General features: G+C 46.0%; 1 protein-coding gene across 5 annotated transcripts in view; it reads left to right on the plus strand.

Moving 5' to 3' along the window:
• Window positions 1-21,705, plus strand: part of LOC143291287 (potassium voltage-gated channel protein Shaw-like) — a 181,250-nt gene that overhangs the window by 123,078 nt on the left and 36,467 nt on the right. For all 5 annotated transcript variants that reach the window (XM_076601130.1, XM_076601132.1, XM_076601133.1 and 2 more), the window contains one exon: window positions 8,072-8,932. In XM_076601130.1, coding sequence (XP_076457245.1) covers window positions 8,411-8,932 — 522 coding nt within the window. In that variant the 5' untranslated portion in view covers window positions 8,072-8,410. The remainder of the gene's footprint in view (window positions 1-8,071; window positions 8,933-21,705) is intronic.

The following is a 21,705-nucleotide window of genomic DNA, read 5'->3' on the forward strand; positions in this document are numbered from 1 at the left end:
AAAAATTTTTTTTTCTATTAAAGAAAACAAAGTAAACAAATTAATGGTCTCCAGTTGGGTCTCTTCTGTGACTGTCTGTTTTTGTCCTAGTCTGTATCTGCCTCTCTCTTTGCGTGTGTCTCTGTGTTATGTATATATATGTATGTATATATGATGCAAAATATGACAGCAGCTGGCCATAAACCGCAGGAATTGCGCAAGTGTTGGGTTAGATAAGTCTAAAGAGAGACCTTTCGAAATCTATGTTGTTTTTTGTGAATTTTTTTTCTTTCTTTCTCGGGTCATTGCTTAATACCGCCAGTGTTACATCTGAGACATTTTTTTTGGGGGAAAGTCATTTCATATCGTGTGAAAGACAGACATTTGCCGAGATAAGAGTGGAAACAACGTGGCTGTCAGTTTAACTGTGTGAAGTTAAACTCTATGAACTGTATGAAAGACAGCTTTGGCGAAAGGAGATGGCACTCCAATTGGATGCGTCATGCCTGATTTTTTTTCATCTCTTTCCATGATTACCATCGTGATATTTCTAAAGAACACTGCAACCTTTCTCAGCAAACCTGCTCTGTCAGAATGAGAATTCAGTTTGTCTTGTGCTCATCTTGCTTAGAGAGTTCAAGGAGTTCGTTTTGCCGTAATGTCATCACTGTGGGGGAAATACCACCATGTTATTATTATTATTATTTTTTTTTGTCCAGCTGAACTCTCCAGGCTGCAAATGTGAAGGGAAGAAAGTGATCTTGGTTGCAACCACTGGGCCCTAGGTGTCTGTCGCCATGGTATTTTGGTATTCTTGGGGGGGGGGGGGGGGGCAGGTGTGGGGGGGGGATGGGTAGATGTATGTGTGTGTGTTGGGGGGGTGGGGGGGTGCAGGGCAACTTTGGACACACAGTTCTCAATGATCCATTCTTCATCGATCAGCACATTACATGATTAGGTTGCTGGTCGAGTTGATCGGATAACCCTCGGAGTCATTGCTGTTCCCCATCACCGTTTTGCCTGGCCTGTCTTGTCCTGGGAGGGGGGGACGGGGGAGTGGTGGGGTGGGGGTTGGGGGGGGGGGGCAACACTTCTGGTCAATATGTTCTCTAGTAACTGCACTATTGAGAGCAGTACGTATTCCTGTGGGTAAAATTGCAGGTCAGGACTGTAGCGCCTTCGTCTCTGAGAGCAGTTGAGATTCCATTGATTCCATGGGACAACACTGCTGGTCAGCATGTCCTCGTGACTGTGTCAATGAGAGCAGTATAGATTCCCGGGGGCAATATTGCTACTCAGGATAATAGCGCCTCCATCTCTGAGAGCAATATAGGTTCCATTGATTCCATGGGATCGACAGCCACGGCTAGTCAGGATGCCCTCGTGACTGCATCACTGACAACAATGTGGACCGCCGGGAGGTACCATGCTAGTAAGGATGTATCACGTAGTCATCGCCATGGTTACTACAAACAGTCTCCGAACGTGAGTGAGGATGATAAAGTGGGCTTGTACGACGGTTCAGTGGCTCAAAGTGATGGAAATAGCTCCGAGATGGCACGTGTGCTAAAGGTCATCTTTTGGACTGTAAAGAAAAGAAAGAAAGAAAGAAAGAAAAAAAGGTCTGTGAACAGAGTAGGTACGGAGCAGCAGGCAATAATGTGAAGAAGCCTCTTTCCTTGTCAGCCTGCCTCTGCAGATGACGGAGGAAGTCTTGCAGATCATTTCAAATTAAAAAAAAACAACAACAACAGTTTTGTCGGTTGTGGTGCAGAAATGGAGCTGTGCCTTTAGCTTCTACTTCTGCAAAAGAATTTGATGTCCCTTTTGTGACCTCCCCTATCCGTCCTCCCCACCTGTGCCACCCGCCCCCCACCCCCCACACACACCCCGCCCCCTCTCCCCCTCTCCTCCTCCTGCCCCCTTCTCTGTTACTGAATGATATGAATGGCAACACTGCTCCTTTCGCTGCATTGCTGCCTTATTGAGAAACTCCTCTGTTTTGTCATCCTGTGCTGTTCTCCTGTAATATGAACGATCTCGGGAGCGTTAATTTTGTTCAGCGTAAAGAAGGTTCCTCAGTCCATAGAATTTTGGGTAGACTTAGGGCAAAAAATCTTTGCCACGGAGCAAAGCCTTGCGCTGATAAAAGATCGATCGTTCCGTCCGTCCTGCTTGTTGCGGAGCCAGGAAGGAGTGTGTACACCTGTTATCCACAAGCTCCAGCAGTTCACAGCTTGATCGGATTTTCGATGTGATGTGTGCAGGTCAGTAATGCTGGACCGGCCTGGCCGTGTCCTTAGGTGGTGGTGGTGGTGGTGGCGGCGGTGGTGGCTGCAACTTGGTGACTGCAACTTGGTGACTGACACCGGCAGCACATGTGTGTGGCAGTGTCCATGTGGTGTAAGGTAGCAACCAGCGGGGCGGGGATACCAGTCACGAACGATGCTAAAGGCCGAGCACAGCTGTGTGCTGAGGCCGACAGAAAGCCAGCTTGAAGGGGGGTGGGGTTGGAGGGGGCTGGGTTGCGAGGGGTGGGGGTGTGTGTGTGGGGGGGGGGGGGCGGAGGGGGGGGGGCACTGGGCCCGTCTTGTCAGCTGCTGCTGCTGATGCTGCTGCCCGCCGCCACGCAGGAGGGAGACAGGCGCTACCAGCCATCGCTATCGATTAGGGCTGGAGCTGCTTCACGTGCTTCACCAACACCCTGTCCCCGGCACGCACACACACACACACACACACACACACACACACACACACACACACACACACACACACACACACACACACGAGACATCACTCTCACCTATAGACAAACACAGACACGGACACACAGACAGACAGACAGACAGACACACACACACACACACACACACACACACACACACACACACACACACACATACAAGCAAACACACGCGCGACCAAACTCTTACCTATACACAGACACAGACACACACACACACACACACACACACACACACACACACACACACACACACACACAGCTTCTCCATAAGTGAACGGTTGGAGACGCGAACGGAAAGAGTGAGATATAGACTGTTTGTGTGTTTGTGTGTGTGTGTGTGTGTGTGTGTGTGTGTGACGTGGAGGGTGGATAGGAAGGGGGTGCATGCAGGGTTGTGCAAAGCTGGTCCTGAACAGCCCACAGGAAGGACCGTCGCCAAGTGTCTGCTGCCATCTTCGTGGCGTGGGAATGTTACCCTGTACAGTCTGCATAGTCTGCAAGTGACCAGTGCCTTCGTGATGGTATTTCATTCTGACTGACATGATTTTCTCTGTCGAAGCCTTGATTCGTCGGGGGCCGGGTGCACACTCAAATTCGATTAATTAAACGGATGAGGAATGTCTTATATTCTGGATTTCATTTTTGATTTCTGCATTTCATGCCGAAATAGAAGGGTTTTCAGCTCAGATTGGCGGCACTGATCACATGGTTGATTCCAGAAAGGCAGAGGAGCCTGTTGCTGTGGTTGTCAATGCTATGTTCGCGACTGATATCCGTTCAAAGCCGCTTGATTTGATTATTGATCAGATGATGATACGTTCAGTGTTTATGCCAATCTTTAATCTTTGTTTTGTGACCAAGCCTTCGGAATCCTGCTGGCTGAAGCCCAAACACGAGCAGGTTGTTGGAGGAACTGGCAGGTGGAAGGGTTGAAGACACCTGCATGGGGTTGACGGTCAGCAACAATCAGTTCACCAGATTTTTCTGTATTGTATTGCTTTGTGTTATTAACTCACTCAGTACGGCCAGTCCTCTCTTCTCCTCTACACAGACCCCTCGGATGTCCAGTGGCTGTCTGAATGACCCAACCTTTAGCTTCCGTCGTCAGAATTGTGGTATTCTTTGTCAACATTCACCTCTTCAGTATAAGAGCCTTCCGCTTGCAATATTTTGATGATGGTAATTGGGGTGAAACGCTGTTAACGTCGTCTCTTTCGCCGTTCGTATGGATAGAGTTAAAAGATTAAAGGCCCCATAGCTTTTCCACGGCCATCGGGCCAGTGATTTGTTATCCACTGTGTCTAGGGCTCGGCGTTGTAGGAACTAAGGCGGAGTGCAGTCCTCTTCTTCCGCCATTTGGATTATCCCCGACTCCAAGTCCGGAGAACTCATTCACACTAGAGTGGAGTGAAGAAAATTGTAGTAGTGTGCCCGTTTTTGTTTTGTGGGTTTTTTTCTTTTCTTTTTTTTTTTTTTTACCCCAAGGACACAACACCATGGCGAAAGATGGCCTCGAACCCTGCTCACAGGTGGAACACTGAATCAGAAGTGCAACGCTTTTTAACCGATCCTGCCATGGCGGTACTTTTGTGTTGTTATTTCGTGCAAAAAATCGGCCAGCTCTACTAGTAGTATCTGTGGAAAGACTGCGACACCACAGTACAGTGCCACATGGGCGGTCTGTTATGATCTTGGTGTTTTGACATGATGATCGGGTCATAAGTGGAGTGATGGCCTAGAGGTAACGCGTCCGCATAGGAAGTGAGAGAATCTGAGCGTGCTGGTTCGAATTACGGCTCAGCCGCCGATATTTTCTCCCCCTCCACTAGACCTTGAGTAATGGTCTGGACGCTTAGTCATTCGGATAAACCAAGGTCCTGTGTGTGCACCATACACTTAGCGCACGTAAAAGAACCCACGGCAACAAAAGGGTTGTTCCTGGCAAAATTCTGCAGAAAAACCCACTTTGATAGGAAAAACAAATAAAATTGCACGCAGGAAAAAATACAAAAAAATGGGTGGCGCTATAGTGTAGCGACGCTCTCTCCCTGAGGAGAGCAGCCCAAATTTCACACAGAGAAATCTATTGTGATAAAAAGAAAAGAAAAATACGAATACAAATAAAGAGTGTATATCTGGTACGTTCCGGTTCGGCAAAGTGTAGGGCCAGTTTTCAGAGACGGTGGGAACACTGCATCTGACCTCAGCCCAATGGTTGAGGAGCGGTGGCCTTGTGGCAGTGCGCCCGACTGGGATGTGAGTGTCCACGAGTTCCAATCCCACACTGGATCGGGCTGTTTATTTTCCCCTTCCACTAGACCTTGAATGGTGGTGTGGGTGCTAGGCTTTCGGATGACTCCGATGAGGAAATGAATCCAGGTTCCGTGTGCAATGCGCGCGTACGTAAAAGAACTTAGGGCAACAAATAGATTATTCCTGGCAGAATTCCGTAGAGGAATCCAATTGATAGTAAATGAAATACACTTGCAGCAGACAGGATAAAATGAAGATGAATAAAATGGGAAGAAAAATATATATATATATATCTTCGAGAGGCGCTGCACTTTGGCGACGCGCTTTCCCTGTGGGAAGCGGCCCGATTTCGTTCACACAGACAAATCTGTTGTGACATGAATCAACACAACACAATTTTCGCCCCTTGACACGGTCGCACGGAGGAACCCTCGGCTCGCTTCTTTCCTCGAATCTCGGGTATTATTTTCAGGGACACTCGTGAGTGCCTGTCAACAGCCTGGTCCATAATTCATGGCCAGGACAAGAAGCGGATTTTGTGAGGATAACTGTCCACTTGGAAAGCGATCTGTTATGGTCATGACCAAGATATCCTGTCCTCAGGCAGTGTTCAGTGGTGTGTGACAAGAACCAGCAATCTCCGTTCACAAAAACGACGAAAACAAAAGAAAAAATATGTGTGAGCTTAGCAAGGAGCGATGTGGTGTGATGTGATGTAGTGTGGTTAGTTGTGTGTTGGGTGTGTGTGTGTGTCTGTGTGTGTGTGTGTGTGTGTGACCAACCTTTATTTCCATTAAGAACACAGCAAAATATTTTACACTCGTTTCTGATCTTCTGTAGACGGTTGTTATCCACATTGATAGCATAATGGTGCGTATTTGTAGAGATAGACGATTATCCACATTGATAGCATAATGGTGCGTATTTGTAAAGATAGACGATTATCCACATTGATAGCATAATGGTGCGTATTTGTAAAGATAGACGATTATCCACATTGATAGCGTATATGGTGCGCATTTGTAAAGATAGACGATTATCCACATTGATAGAATAATGCTGGGCATTTGTAAAGATAGACGATTATCCACATTGATAGAATAATGGTGCGCATTTGTAAAGATAGACGATTATCCACATTGATAGAATAATGCTGGGCATTTGTAAAGATAGACGATTATCCACATTGATAGAATAATGCTGGGCATTTGTAAAGATAGACGATTATCCACATTGATAGAATAATGCTGGGCATTTGCTCAGCTTTACTCACAGCCCTGTTGTGACCCTCTTGTGAAAGTTCTTTCCACGTGCAAAAGCTGTCCTATATATGACAAAGATCTTTCTTTTTCCTTTTTTATTTTATTTTATTTTGTATTTTTTTAAATTCTGGCGCTTTGCAGTGTCGTTCTTGGTGCTGTCGTACGATCTGCCCAGTTTCTATGATGCCCGATTTCTCGTAACGCCTGACCCCGGAAACAGCGAGCGGATGATAGACTTATTTCTGTGATGATGTGATGGCTAATCCTTTACCAGGGCCTGCTTTCTGCTGTCCCTGTCATGTTTTTATGTCTGTCTCTCTGTCTCTGTCTCTCTCTCTCTGACTGTATATTTGTCCGTCTGTGTGTCTGTCCATTTTTCCCCTCTCTCTCTCTGTCTCTCTCTCTCTGTCTCCTTAACCCCCACCCACCCCTCCCCCTCTCTCTCTTCCTTTTAAGCAAAAACATTTTTTTACATTTTTGTTTTATTCTTTTTTTTATTATTTGGTTGATTTATTCTGTTTTGAATTTTATTGTATTGTGATCTATGTGAGACTTATAACAGGTCGTATCTGGCTCTGTTCCTGTGCTTTCCATCACTTTGTAGGTGTCTGTCACATCGTGTATCTCTCTCTCTGTGTCTGTCTCTCTGTGTGTCTGTCTAGCTCTCTCTCTCTCTGTCTCTCTCTCTTTCTCTCTGTGCCTCTCTTTTTGTCTCCACGCTCCTTCTCTTTCTTAGAGTGTCTTCTCTTCCTTTCTCCCTCTCCTCTCTCTCTCTCTCTCTCTGTGTCACTGTGTCTCCCTCTCCTTCTCTCTCTCTCTCTCTCTCTCTGTGCCTTTCTCTGTGTCTCTGTCTCTCCCTCCCTTCCTCTCTCTCTCTCTCTCTCTCTCTCTCTCTGTCACTATTTGTCTCTGTGTCTCTGTCTGTCACTGTCTCCCTCCTTTCCTCTCTCTCTCTCTCTCTCTCTCTCTCTGTGCCTGTCTCTGTGTCTCTGTCTCTCCCTCCCTTCCTCTCTCTCTCTCTGTCACTATTTGTCTCTGTGTCTCTGTCTGTCACTGTCTCCCTCCTTTCCTCTCTCTCTCTCTCTCTCTCTCTCTGTGTGTGTGTGTGTGTGTGTGTGTCTGTCTGTCTGTCTGTCTCTGTGTCTCTGTCTGTCTCTGTGTTTCCCTCCCTTCCTCTCTCTCTGTCTGTCTTCCTCTTCCCCCCCCCCTCTCTCTCTCTGTCTGTCAGTCTTCCTCCTTTCCTCTCTCTCTCCCTCTCTCTGTCAGTCTCTGTGTCTCTGTCTGTCACTGTGTCTCCCTCCTTTCATCTCTCTCTCTCTCTCTCTCTGTCTGTCTCTGTGTCTGTCTGTCTGTCTCTGAAGGACCTGTGGTACTTGTCCTCTATCATTATTGATTATACATTTCGGTTGTTGGCTCTCTTCATATGGTGCCAAGGCCTTACTTTTTCTTGTTCCTTCCCGACCCAGAAACACTGTTCCTTTCTTCTGATGTGTGTGTGTGTGTGTGTGTGTGTGTGTGTGTGTGTGTGTGTGTGTGTGTTCTTTTTGTCTGTGTAGCTTATTACCAACATGCTGATGCTTGTCTGATTTAGCATTATGTAGTGAAGACCCAATTTAGGGCGGGAACTGCCAGATGATTTTTAAAAAAAAAGCACACCAATCAGTGGTTATCTAATGTTCACAGAAACATTTTGTCTTATTTTGTCCTCTCTGTCTCGCTCTCTCTCTGTCTCTTTCTCTCTCTCTCTCTGCATGTATGTCTGCTTGCTTGTGTCTGCGTGTCTGTGTGCTACAATGTAGTCCTGACGGCCGTGTGGTGTTGTGATGTCCAGATGGCAGCAGGGAGGTAGCAGAGCTATGCGCAGGAAGAAGGCTCCAGCTGACCGCAGGCCCGCCTGTCCTTTCCCTGCTCCACGCGCAGTCCTTCCCGACCCTCGCTGCTCCCTGCTCTGCTGAGCTGTCCTGCCTGGCCGGCTCCTGGCTGCCACCCTGCCGGCACAGGCCCCGCCCAGCCCGTCTGTGCTGACCCGCGCGTGTCCTGTCTGGGAGCGGAGAGGAGCCCCAAGCAGCTCTGTGATGGTGCCTGACGTCTCCTCCCCAGCTGACAGGGGTGGTTTGTGACACAACGTCACGCGCGCTCTGAACGCTCCTCTGACCGATCGGCAGCCACCATGAACCTCAACATCGCGGACGCGGACAACCGCGTCATCATCAACGTGGGGGGCATCCGGCACGAGACCTACAAGGCGACGCTGAAGAAGATCCCCGCCACCCGCCTCTCCCGCCTGACAGAGGCCCTGGCCAACTACGACCCCGTGCTCAATGAGTACTTCTTCGACAGGCACCCGGGCGTCTTCGCCCAGATCCTCAACTACTACCGCTCCGGCAAGCTGCACTACCCCACCGACGTGTGCGGGCCTCTCTTCGAGGAGGAGCTGGAGTTCTGGGGTCTGGACTCCAACCAGGTGGAGCCCTGCTGCTGGATGACCTACACACAGCACCGCGACACGCAGGACGTGCTGGCCATCCTGGACCGCCTGGACCTGGACACGGACAAGCCCACGGAGGAGGACATCATGAAGAAGTTCGGGCTGGAGGAGGAGTACAAGGCGGGGGACCTCAACTGCTGGCAGCGGATCCAGCCCAAGATCTGGGCGCTCTTCGACGAGCCCTACTCTTCCACCGCCGCTAAGGTAAAAACAACGTACCCAAGCACCGTGTCTTTATATATATATATATATATATTTTTTTTTTTATCTACTACCCCCCCCCCCCCCCATAACTCCACCACCCCTCTGCACTTCTCCCTCAATCACTTTGCCAAGCTGTCATTTGCAGCGTTAAGGGTTTGTTTAGTTTTTGTTTATTTGTTTTTCTTCTTTGCGAGGCGAATTTAGACCTTCATTTTTTTTTTTTCTAAAAGCGAGTTCTTTAAATTTAACTAGAAATGTGCACTGAATTGCATGCCTGACAAAGTCCCTTTCCCTGTTTGACACCCAAAGCATTATTTATTATCATTATTTATTTATTTATTTATTTATTCATTTATCTATTTTTGGTTGGAGATGGTGCTGTATTATGGATTTAAGTTGGGGTGCCCCAGTATGTGTATTTCCCCTATATCAATGGTTTCTATAGATTTTGGGTTTGGTTTTGTTTTTCCATTTTTTTTCATCTTGCAGTTAGATACCACCATCCAAAGCTGAAGTGTTCTAGATGGAAGGAAAACGCTTGTTCTCCACCCCCCCGCTTCTGTGGCTGATCAGTGCACTTTTAGTGAATAGCTGGACAGTTTGAAATAGGGATGCTCTCGACTGACCATATAACAAGATCTCTGACCCTCATTACTTGCCATCCTCTGTCCCTCTTTTCCCCACGCTCTCTTTCTCTCTCTGTCTCTCTGCCTGTCTCTTTCTCTCTGTCTGTCTCTTTCTCTCTCTCCTTTCCCCCCCCTCCTTTTCACGTCTTGTCTCCCGCACTCCATAACCATCGCCCCCACTTTGTCTCCATCTTTCGCTACCTCTCGTCTTCTCCTTGTCAGTTTCCGTTTCAAAAGAGTGTATGACAGGACCAACTGAAATGTTCACCTCTGAAGTCTGTTCAAGGAACACAATATATCTATATCTTCGACCAAACTGACTTTCCAAACATGCAGTCTGGAAACCCGAAAACTACACATTTCTCTGGATATAGAGAATGCCCGTTATCTGCAGACAACAGAAATTCAGAAGATAATATGAAATTTGTTATGGCCGCTTCGCGGCAAATCGAAACCTCATTCAGATTACCCCGAAAATGATAGTCAAATTCGTGTATCAGCGAAATTCGAGCGAGAGAAGAAGAAGATAATAATAATAATAATAATAGTAGTAGTAAATAATACTGATACATGTGTTGGCAAACTGCACACTTATCCCCCTTTTTGTCTCCAGTTTTGTACCACCATACCATGCCTTTTGTTCGATGCACAGACGGAAATTAGAGTCATTGAAATACACGTAATACACACGGCACGCTTAACTAGACCCCCTCACCCCATCCCATCCCTCCCTTCCGTCCTTCCTGTGCTGCAAAGATACCCATGTTGGTGGTTGCACACACACACACACACACCCACACACTCTACATACAGAGACACACTTCCTCCTCCTCCTCCAGCTTCAGATATCTTTGTCGTGCGCTGTCTGTCCGCACCACCATGTTTCTGCACCCAGCCAGCAGTCCATAGAGAGGCTGCAGCAGGAGTCCATCGTCTGTAACGAACTGTCCATCACGCAATGTCCGCTCACGTTTCGCTACCTTCGAGAGAGAGAGAGAGAGAAAAAAGAAAGAAAAGTTCTGTAATTTCAAGAATAACATTGATAAATAGATCATAATCCCTCAGTGATAATGCTGAACTGACATTGTGAAGTGGAACACCATGTTTGTTATTTTTTTTCTTTTCATATAGTCTATATTTGTCATGTATGTTTGATTTGGCAGTGAATGTAATGATGATTTTGAGGAGATCTTCTGAACTTTATTTGTGACCTGTTGGCTGCTGTCGTTCCTTGTTCCAGCGTCCCATTTGTTCCAGGGTAAGTGCTCGGTGGCTGTGGGTCTCAGTAGCCGTGCCCTGTTTTTTTATACTCTGCCTCCTAGCCCTCAACATGACACTGTCGTCTCTAGCGTCCTCACGTCCCCCTCTAGCCCCTCACCCCCCCCACAGTCTGGTGAAAGTAGGTCAATGTGACCTTCCACTCTGCCCGCCCCCACCCCCACCCCACCCCCCCGTCCCTCCTCCATCAATCATCCCCCCCCCCTCTCTTGTCTGCTCCGTGTCCCAAGTCACAGTGTAAACAGTGTCACTCCTCTCTCTCTCTCTCTGGAACCATCCTAGACTGTTCAGCCTGCCTGTCTCAAACCATTGTTTCACCTTGTTCCAAGTTAAGTCTAGCTCTCATTTACTGGGTTTTTTGGGTTTTTTTCCATCACATTATAAAAAAAAAAAGAAAGTGTTTCACTAAATGTCAAGGTATTCAACACGACACGGTTCAATAGCGAACAGAGCAAACGGGGAGGGGCTCTTGTACAAATTAATGCTTCTTCCGAAAGTTCAGAATTGTATAGCCTGGATAGCGTGCTGCTGTTATTGCTCCACTATTTTATAGCTGTCGTGGTGGTGATGTCTGTGTTTTCTGTGCCGTCTGGTGCCTCTTGTTTTTGCCTTGCCCCCCTTCTTGTCCTCTTGATATTTCCACACTCGTGTATCGTGTACGTATGTCAGTGTGCATCTCTTTCTGTGTATAGTGAAGCAACCAGTGTATTCCTACTATTTTCACCACGCACCTTGTGTGTCTGTATGTCTGTCTGTCTGTCTGTCTGTCCCTGAGTGGTGGATGTTGTTCGTGTCTTGGTCCTGAGCGCTTTTCCTTTTGCTCAGTCAGTCAGTCAGTCAGTCAGCCAGTCACTGTGCCTCTTGCTTCCTGCAGGACTCTCCTCTGCATTGTCTGTCTGTCTGTCTGTCAGTCAGTCAGTCTGTCTGTATCACTGGTGTTGGGGGAAAAGTCGCCGCACGGCTACCACAGTCGTGTTCAGTACACCCCAACACTGAGAGAGTGAAAGAGAGAGAGAGTGCGCGCGCGCTTGTGTGCATGTGTGTGTGTGTGTGTTCGGTCGGCTTTGAAATGGGAGATTCAGGCAGAACATCTAGCTGATCACGTTCATGTGTTGTTGTATTTTTTTGTTTGTTTGTTTGTTTGTTTTTTGTGGGTTTTTTTTGTAATATCCGAAGATGTGGCTTAGTCCGCTATGCAGTTTTGGCAAGAGATTTTTTTTTGTTGCTGCTAATACCATTGTTGCCGCTATCACTACTACTGCTGCTGCTGCTGCTACTACTACTACTACAAGTACTTAAGCCAAACATTATCTTAAAAAAAAAGAAGACAGTGATCGATGATCAAGCAGCAGTCCTCAAACGAGAAAATACGGACCGCTTTTCCACTCCAAGGAAGGTGTCCAGCCCACTCAGTCTGGCTGCACGACGAAGTGATTATGACATCAGTCGTCTCTCAGTCGTGTCCTGTGTGTAGGCTGCTGACTCGGAACAGGCATCAGTGACTACCACTACAACCGAAGGAACATTAACAGCAGTGCAGGGTCTTATGAGGTATGTGGCATACTGGTGGCCGAACAAGAAGCGGTTGGCTGTGGCCGGACTTCCGGTGCGCAGGGACCTCGGCAGAACAAAGGAAGTGGCCGTGTATGAGAAGAGGTTCGGGGTGAGTGACTGGACTTGACAGTAAAGCAACGGAGACGACACAGAGAAAATCTAAATGGACTGCAAAGAAGATATGAAAAGAAAAAAACAACAACATATACTTGCCAAGAAATAAAAACAACAAGTATAAATAACCACGAAAACTGTTAGTGTTAGAACAAACAACGGCATTTGTTTGGGTTTTTTGTTTGTTTTTCTTTTTGTTTTGTCTTAACGGGTTTTTTTTACCAGCAGTGTGAAACATGAAGCATGCGACGTAAAAAGCGGTTGGCTGAAAAATGCCTTCTATTCCGAGTCAGCAAAGCTTTAGCAAAGCTCTGAAGATTTCCGTATGGCCCAGCGGGATGGGCTTGACAAGGTTGCATGAGAGCGTCGAACCTCACAGGAAGTTTGATGTTTATTGTATCTTTATTTATTGATTTGTTTGTGCCATTATTTCATTTTGTGAATCATGACAGGAAAGTGGTCCTTATGTCTGAGCGGGAGACATGTTTTGAGAAGAGGTGAGGTTCTCTTCTCTCTGGGAAAGCAGCAGTGTGTCTTCGTGTTCAGGATGTGTTGGTTCTCACTGAAGGTCTTCTTCGCTTCGTGAATCATTTCACACTGGTTTTGTGGTTGTTGTTGCTGTTGTTGTTGTTGTTTATTTTTAAGTATCATAATATGGGCGTGCGTACGCGCGCGCGCGTAAGGGTGTGAGTGAGTGCGTGTGTGTGTGTGTGTGTGTGTGTGTGTGTGTGTGGTGTTCTGTGTCTGTGTGACCAATTAAAGGAAAGGATCACCTGGATTTATTTTGTTGACGTTTGTATTGGTTTTGAACAGCAGAACAAATTAATATCGGTACGATTTATTTCTGTTCAGAGTGACGTGTCGGAGCTTGAGTGTTCAACAAACGATTTGTGTGTGTGAGAGTGTGTGTGTGTGTGTGTGTGTGTGTTTCACGCGATCACGTCAGCTGACAAAGTATGCTGTATTGATATTTTTGTGGACGACAGACAGTAAGCTTACTTTGTCATCATGATGACGCATCGCGTGTGCGTTGTTTGCTTTAGCCTACCCCCTTCTTCGAAGTGTCTGTGCGCATGTGCACGTATGCCAGTTGAGACGGGACAGTTGGTACAAAAACAACGAAAGGAAACAAAACGACATGCTATTTTGTGCGCACAAAACGGTGAATGTACAGGAGAAAACGTTATTGTCACGGAGACATGGACGCAAAAAAACCCAAATTCAGTACGTACACAATTGGAGTAAAAGATATATTAATATGCCACAAGTAGGATCACACACATACTCGAGCGCGTGCTCGCACACACACACACACACACACACACACACTAATGTAAAGAGGCAAAGGAAATAAAGGGCTGGGAGTGGGAGAATGGTGGTGAATGGCTGAACAACCGGAGTCAGCAGTGACGTAGCGGCTGTGTAAGGTTAGTCTGGAAGGCTGACTGGAAGTGTTCATTTGACTTACTGTGTAATTACTCCTGACCTGATTCTCTGGAGTATCGTAGACTAGAGAGAAACAGAGACAGAGATAGAGACACATACAGAGAGGCACAGAAACAGAAGGTGTGCCCATGGACATGAATCGTCTTACCGCAGGGTGAGACACGAAACTCAGCAGTGTGAGAACTGTTGCTTTTAAAGACTGTCCAGAATGAGACTGGCTTTATGTTGAGCGGAGAATTCCGGAAACAGCCTCGGGGTTTGGGGTTTGGGTGGGGTTTTTTTCCCCCCCATTCTGGCAGATATATATGTTCGTTCCTTCAAGGTCTGTCCACTCTTCCGCTGATGAAAGAATATGTTTGCGTTCCCATACTCAAGAGAGAGAGAGAGCTTTTAGTCCTTTAGCTGTACACTCCTGGAATTCATCGCCCTTTTTTCTCCCCCAGTCCATTGCAGTCCCTCTCTCATACCATTTAAAACAGACCCCAGAAACATTCCTTTTCTAGCAGGTATTCCATTCACCAGGGCATTCCATTCACACCTGTGTTCGGTGGATCCGTATCTGTTTCCTCCATGCATGTGTGGGTGTGTTCCTATGTGCTTTAAGGAGCAAGATTGCAGAATGGTTTAGACGCTTATCTGCCAATACAGTGTTCGAGATGGTCTGGGTTCGAATTCCGCTCTTGCCCTTTCTCCCGGAAAAAATCAAACTGAGCATGTAATCATTCGGATTCAGCACGCGCTTTGCGCAGCGGAAAAGAACCCATGGCAACAGAAGTGGTGACCTCTGGCAGAAATCTGTAAAAAAAAAGAAATCCTCTCTGATAGGTACATAATATGCCATCTTTAGCTTTGGTTTCATCTCTCTTCTTACAGACATTTCAACACCAGTTCATGTTGATGCAAAGTTTTATACCGTCATTTATTTGATGGTTCGTTTTCATTTAAGCGCCATTTAACCGCTAGAGATGAAGAAGGCACGTTTGCATACTTCTTCAACCATCACGATAAAGGCTATGTTCTTCTAGGGAAACACACCCTTGTGAAGGTGCTGGGGGGGTGTTTTCGGCACAAATAGTGTCCCCGCCTTCTAGAAATTTTCTGATGGGAATTTCCTCTTTTCTATCACTCTCATTTGGTCGATGTTCCCATTTCCTTTTGTCATCGCGTTCTTGTGTTCTGCTTTTCGGAAACAATAATATATATATATATATATATATATATATATATATATATATATATATATATATATATATATATCCCAACACTTGATAATTCGATAATTCCATATTTTTGAACATATCTTTGGCGCCAGAAAATATTAACTGTCCATTGGTGTTTTTGAGTGAGTGAGTTTGTGTGTGTGTGTGTGTGTGTGCGCGCGCGCGCGCGCGCGCATTTTAACGTATTTTTGTTGTTTTGTAATCATTTTGTTTCATGATCATTTTTAGGTGATTTTGTTTTTAGTCCTCGGTGAGAAATAATTATGAACGAATGACCCATTTTTGACGAGCATTCATCGGTTTTGGGTTTTTTTGTTTTTTTTTTTTTCTGTGAATTGACTGTAACTGCACCCTATTTTCTCTTCGGGGCATGCATCATATTGCAATACGCCTTTGGACCATGTTGCATCGAGTATGCATAATATCGCATCACCCACTATATTTCTCTTCCACTCAAGACAACAACTACTAAGCCCCTCTTCAGACGACAATAGCCGGTTAGTGGCGGTGCCAGACTGATTGAACCAAACCTCCTGTCCTCTTAGCGGCTCCCTCCAGTGACTGTTCTCATGAATCCACCGGCTCCGAAGACCGTCACAGGAACTCACCAACCACAAGGGTGGAAAGTGAACGAGAGAAAAACAACCCTGATGTTTAAAAACAACAACAACAACAAAACAAAAAAACGGGAGCATGACATGAATATGTCACCTATTTTTTTTGACTTTTTTGTTTCCAATTTGATTTGATGAGGAGGAGGATGACGATGCTACTACGGAAGTCAGTGTAGGTTTGAAACTACGTGACAAGGCTGTACTCTACACATCCTCAGTTTCAGAATATACGTCCCCCGGCATCAACCAGGCTCAAGAGATACAGCCACCTGCAGTGCTGGTCAGGAAATTTGACCAACTCACAAAGGTGCATCCATGATCGGGATGGCTTCCGACTGTGTGGTTCCAGCTGAGCTCTTGGTACTACTCTCAGCTCAGGGTAGGAGTTGGCCACGTGCCGAGAGTCTCACAGTGATTATAATGGGCTCTCAGTTGTCACAGCAAGTTTGTTGCAGTGCTGTGAACATACACCTGGGTTTTGGAAGGGGAAACATGTGTGGCAAAAGCAACACCAAACAGTTTAGCTTCACACACACACACACACACACACACACACACACACACACACACACACACAGATATATGTGGAATGATGGCATAGAGGTAACGCGTCCGCCTAGGAAGCGAGAGAATCTGAGCGCGCTGGTTCGAATCACGGCTCAGCAGCCGATATTCTCTCCCCCTCCACTAGACCTTGAGTGGTGGTCTGGACGCTAGTCATTCGGATGAGACGATAAACCGAGGTCCCGTGTGCAGCATGCACTTAGCGCACGTAAAAGAACCCACTGCAACAAAAGGGTTGTTCCTGGCAAAATTCTGTAGAAAAATCCACTGCGATAGGAAAAAACCGGAAAAAATACAAAAAAATGGGTGGCGCTGTAGTGTAGCGACGCACTCTCCCTGGGGACAGCAGCCCGAATTTCACACAGAGAAATCTGTTGTGATAAAAAGAAATACAAATACAAATATATCAACGCTAGCTGACAGGCGTCAAGCTGTAGCAGTAAATCGTCAGACCGCTGTCAGTCACCAAGTCGAAAGCTGTCATGACCGTGCACAAAGCAGCCCACACGCTACACACACACACGATGAAAAGCGAACACGTGCGATCGAAGCCATGCGTCTTCCACCATGAACTACTAACTTGAGGAGATGCCGGCGGCGTCAGCACGTGGGACCACCTGTTGTCCTTCAGCCAGTAGTGTCCCCACCACTTCAGCAACCACACCAGTGGACTGCCAGCGTCAGCAGATTGCCAGCTGTGCTGTTTGTTTGTTTGTTTGTTTGGTTGTCTTTAACTCTTTCCATACGAACGGCGAAAGAGACGACGTTAACAGCGTTTCACCCCAATTACCATCATCAAAATATTGCAAGCGGAAGGCTCTTATACTGAAGAGATGAATGTTGACAAAGAATACCACAATTCTGACGACGGAAGCTAAAGGTTGAGTCATTCAGACACCCACTGGACATCCGAGGGGTCTGTGTAGAGGAGAAGAGAGGACTGGCCGTACTGAGTTAATGTGGGGGTTACCCTTCTCTCACACCTACCTCCTTACCTCCACCTCACAGTACTGCCAGAACCCTCCACTCCCACAACCACCTCCTCATTCTCATCCCACCTCTAGGTTCACTGAACTGAGCGCAGGATGGTATGTTTGTTTGATGTGGGTTTGAGATGAAAACAGGTCAAACGTGCAATGAACTATTGAAGCGCGTCGCCTGATGCGGTGGCCAGTTTTCCCTGTCAAACGGTGTGTATTGATTTAAGCGCACTCTTCCATCTGCACCTTTCCTCAAGGATCTCCATCCCCCGCCCTTCCCTGCTAGACCCAGTAGCCCTGTTGGCTGCTGCTGTCAATCTTTTCGGAACAGAGCCTCCTGTTTATACCTGTTCCTTCTCTTGCCATTTCTTTTTGTTTGTTTTATTCCCACTCTTATTCCCTCCTCACCAGACCAGCAATGTTTGTGTCTCTTTGCCTTGCCATTTTGATTTCAGCCTCCTCCAAGCCAACCAGCCACCCCCCCCCCCCCCCCATCCTCCCATTCTGGAGTGCCACTGTGTCTCTTTGCCCGGTTAAAACTAAGAGGCCTGCCCACAACCCCACTTTTTACTACCACCCCCTACCCCTTCCCCCCCCCCTTCTTCACATAACCACCCCACCCTCCTTTAACACTGCACCAGCCATGGGCTGGGTGTGTTCCCGTTTCCAGAGTGTAATGTTCCACACTGACAGAGGGCAGGGAGACCTTGATGTGCATTGTGAATCATGTGTTTGGCGATGACGCCACACAGCAGCAGGGTGAGGTTTGGGTCAGTATCTCTCTCCTCAGCTCACCAACCACTCCCAGGAAAAAGGAAGCGTCGTCATCTTATGCTGATGTGCTGAGCTTATCACAAAAACCAAGCATGCAGTGGTGGACATGATGCCGAAATGTTCTCTGCAACCACCAAGGACGCCGGGAAGGGTCTCCGGCCTAAATGGACCTGCTCGCCATGCTTGATTTGGCGACTGGTGTCTACGGTACTGTACTACTTCAATCCTGTATACAGGATCCTGGCCAGTAGACCGTTGTATCTCACGAGAACTACTGTCTTATTTCTTTGTTCCATCTCGTCACGTCTGTGGGAGGGAGGGAGGGAGGTTTTTTGTTTTGTTTTTTGTTTGTTTGTTGTTGTTGCTTTTTCTACCCCGCCCAGTCTGTTGGCTGACTTTGAAGGATAAGAGTCTCAACATAGTCAGCTGAATGGTCCCGTGTTCAGTATTAATTCTAGTGCTCTGTGTTTTGTTACCGCTTCTGTAATTTGTGTGTGTGTGTGTGTGTGTGTGTGTGTGTGTGTGTGATGGTGTTCTACAGAATACGCATACATATTTTGTGGTTCTTGTTTGACTGGGGTGGTGGTATTCGATACAAAAAGTATTGTTTGTGACTTTGGTGTAAATGACTTGAACGTGTACAGCATGTTTCCACATTTCCCCAAGTCAGATGAAAATGTGTAGCGTTAGTTTGTGTTTGCATGAATGTCACATTTTCATTAAAAAAAAAAAAAATTAAAAGACCTATTTTGCGATGTTCAGTTCTATCGCCGTGTTCAGCAGACGCTCCCACTCGACTCCCGACTAGATTTTGAGTGGTGGTCTGGGTGCTAGTCTTTGGGATGAGACGATAAACCCGAGGTCCCTTGTGCAGCATGCACTTAACGCACGTAAAAGAACCCACGGCAAGAAGAGAGGGTTGTCCCAGACAAAATTGTGTAGAAAAACCCACTTTGATAGCGAAGTAGATACACTTGCAGACAGAAGAAAAAAAGTATGGCTGACACAGTACTGTAGCAGCCTTCTCTCCCTGGGAAAGCAGCTCCAAGTTCACACAGAGAGATCTGTTGTGACAAAAAAGTAATAGAGTACAACTAATTGTTAAAAAAAAAATAGAAAGAAAAAATACACCAACAAAAAACAATAGAATACAGAATACAGTACAATACATTACAAGGCAATGCAATGCAACGCAATGCAATACAGTGCAATGCAATGCAATGCAATACAATATGTGGGGCTGCAAGTGTTGGGGTTGTTTGTGTCTCCTCTTTTTTCTTTTTTTTCACTTCAGTGAGTAACGGTGGGCTGTACTGCGAAACTGCAACGTCCAGACCTTTGTAAATGCCCATGGAAGTTTTGGTCTAGTGTCTCTGATCTATATACCTGTACTGTGTCGTCTTCTCTTCCTCTTCTTCTTCTTCTTCCTTCTTCTTTCTTCTTTCTTCTTCACTTCCGTCGCTGCTTCTCCCCTCCCTTCCCCACCCACATCCACGTTTTCTTATCTTTCCCATACCCCCCCTATTCGCACCCCACCTTTTCTTCATTAATAAAAAGAAAAAAAAAAAAGAAAAAAAGACTTCTTTGTCTCCTCGTCTACTTTCCTTTCCGCCATCCACCATTCCTTCTTTCTTTTCTCTTTTTTTTCTTCTTGTCTTTCTTTCTTTCTTTCAATCTTTCAGCATACATTATCTGTTCTCTGTTTCTTATTCTCTCCCCGCCTTCCAGCCCCCCCCCCCCCCTCCAACCCCCCTCCCCCCACCCTCCCCAAACTGATCCGGTGTAAGTATTGTGTCTCTTCCATTGTCGTCACTATCTCCCTTTTGATGCTCTACTTTTTTTCTTCTTCTTTTTTTTATTTATTTTTTTTATATACTAAGTTGCGTGTTTACACACACACACACATACACGGGCGCGCGCGCAGCATGTCCTTTTGCAAGAAAATAATCCATCTCTCTCGTCACAGAATTTTCCCATCTCAATTACTGCTTGACAAGAAAACTTTTTTTTCTGTTCTTTTTTTTTCTTTTTTAGGGAGATGGGGGGTCGGGGGGGGGGGGGGGGGGCGGTGTCGGGAGGGGGGGGGGGTTAGGAGGGGATTACAGTTCTATTTCTTTCTGGTTCTTTTATGTTGTGTCTGAAAAAGACCGATTTGTCTGGGATTCGCGTGTGTTTTCGGTTGTCTGTTTCGGATATCTGTGTGTGAGTGTGTGTGTGTGTGTGTGTGTGTGTGTGTGTGTGTGTGTGTGTGTGTGTGTCCATGGTAAACGTTACCAAATCCGTTTTCTCCATAAATACTTTCGTCTGTCGACACACTAATCTGGCTTGAAAATAACTTGGGGGTGGGGGGGGGGGGGGAATTAGTTATTTCCACGCAGGTGTAAAACAGTTACCTCCACGCAATCGAATTAAGATGACAGTGCGCTTCTGGGAAGGGCACAAAATAAGCATAAAGAATACACACACACACACACACACACACACACACACATATATATATATATATATATATATATATGTGTGTGTGTGTGTGTGTGTGTGTGTGTGTGTGCCTGTAAGTGTGTGTGTGAGTGTGTGTGTGTGTGTGTGATCGCATGTGTGCGTTATGTGTATAAAAAAAAAAGAAAAGAAAAAGATAGAAAGTGGAACAAGCACGCTGCTACACATTAACACACTATAAGGTGGTGTCTTTAAACAGCAAATCCCAGACAAATCTTGGGACATAACAACAACAACAACAAAAAACAAAAACAAAAAAAAACAGAAAGAAAGGGGGGGAAAGATCCAATAATTCCACCCTAAATAGCTTTCAGCTTTCTTGCCAAGCAAGTAACTTGGAGGGGAGAATTTGGTGTCGAGGTAGATGGATTATGAACAAAGTTCCCTGTAGTTGGACCCGCAGTGTGAATGTTTCATGGGGAGGGTATCGATGCGTGAGAGAGAGAGGGGGCGGGGGAGAGTGTTTAGTTTTTTGGAGTTGAGATCGATTATGAATGATGTATTACTTTTTCTTCTTTTTTTTCCTTCTTTTTTTCCCGTGGTAGTATATAGTGAAAGAGTGTTCGAAATGAGTTTTTATTTGGTTTTGTTTCTTTTAAAAAAAATGTTTTGAAAGTTTAGTATGTAACCATATACGATGATAGATTCTTACTTCCATTGTTTTGTTTTTTTTTGAAATTGTGCATTGTGTTATTATATCCATGGCAGTTAAAAGAGAAGTGGCGTGATTCGCGTTTGAAACGTCGTTGCTGTTGTTGTTTTTTGTTTTTGTTTTTTGTTTGTTTGTTTTTGTTTGTTGTTGTTGTTTTTTGTTTGTTTGTTTTGGGTTTTGGGGTGTGTTTTTTTTTCAGTACAATTTATTTTGTTGTTCCTTACTTTTTCCTTCTTCGCCGAAACAAACCCGTGTCTTTCACGCATGTTTGTATTATCAGGAGTATGTTTATTTGTATGTGTGCGTAAGCGTATGTGTGAGCGCGCGTGTGCTGTTGTTGTTATCGTGTTGTTAGTTTGTGCGTGTGTATGTGTGTGCGTGCATGCGTGTGCGTGCGCGCGCGCGCGTGCATGTGTGCGCGCGCGCGCGTGTGTGTGTGTGTGTGTGTGTGT

The sequence above is a fragment of the Babylonia areolata genome, chromosome 16, assembly GCF_041734735.1.
Source record: "Babylonia areolata isolate BAREFJ2019XMU chromosome 16, ASM4173473v1, whole genome shotgun sequence".
In the NCBI taxonomy this organism is placed as follows: domain Eukaryota; kingdom Metazoa; phylum Mollusca; class Gastropoda; order Neogastropoda; family Buccinidae; genus Babylonia; species Babylonia areolata.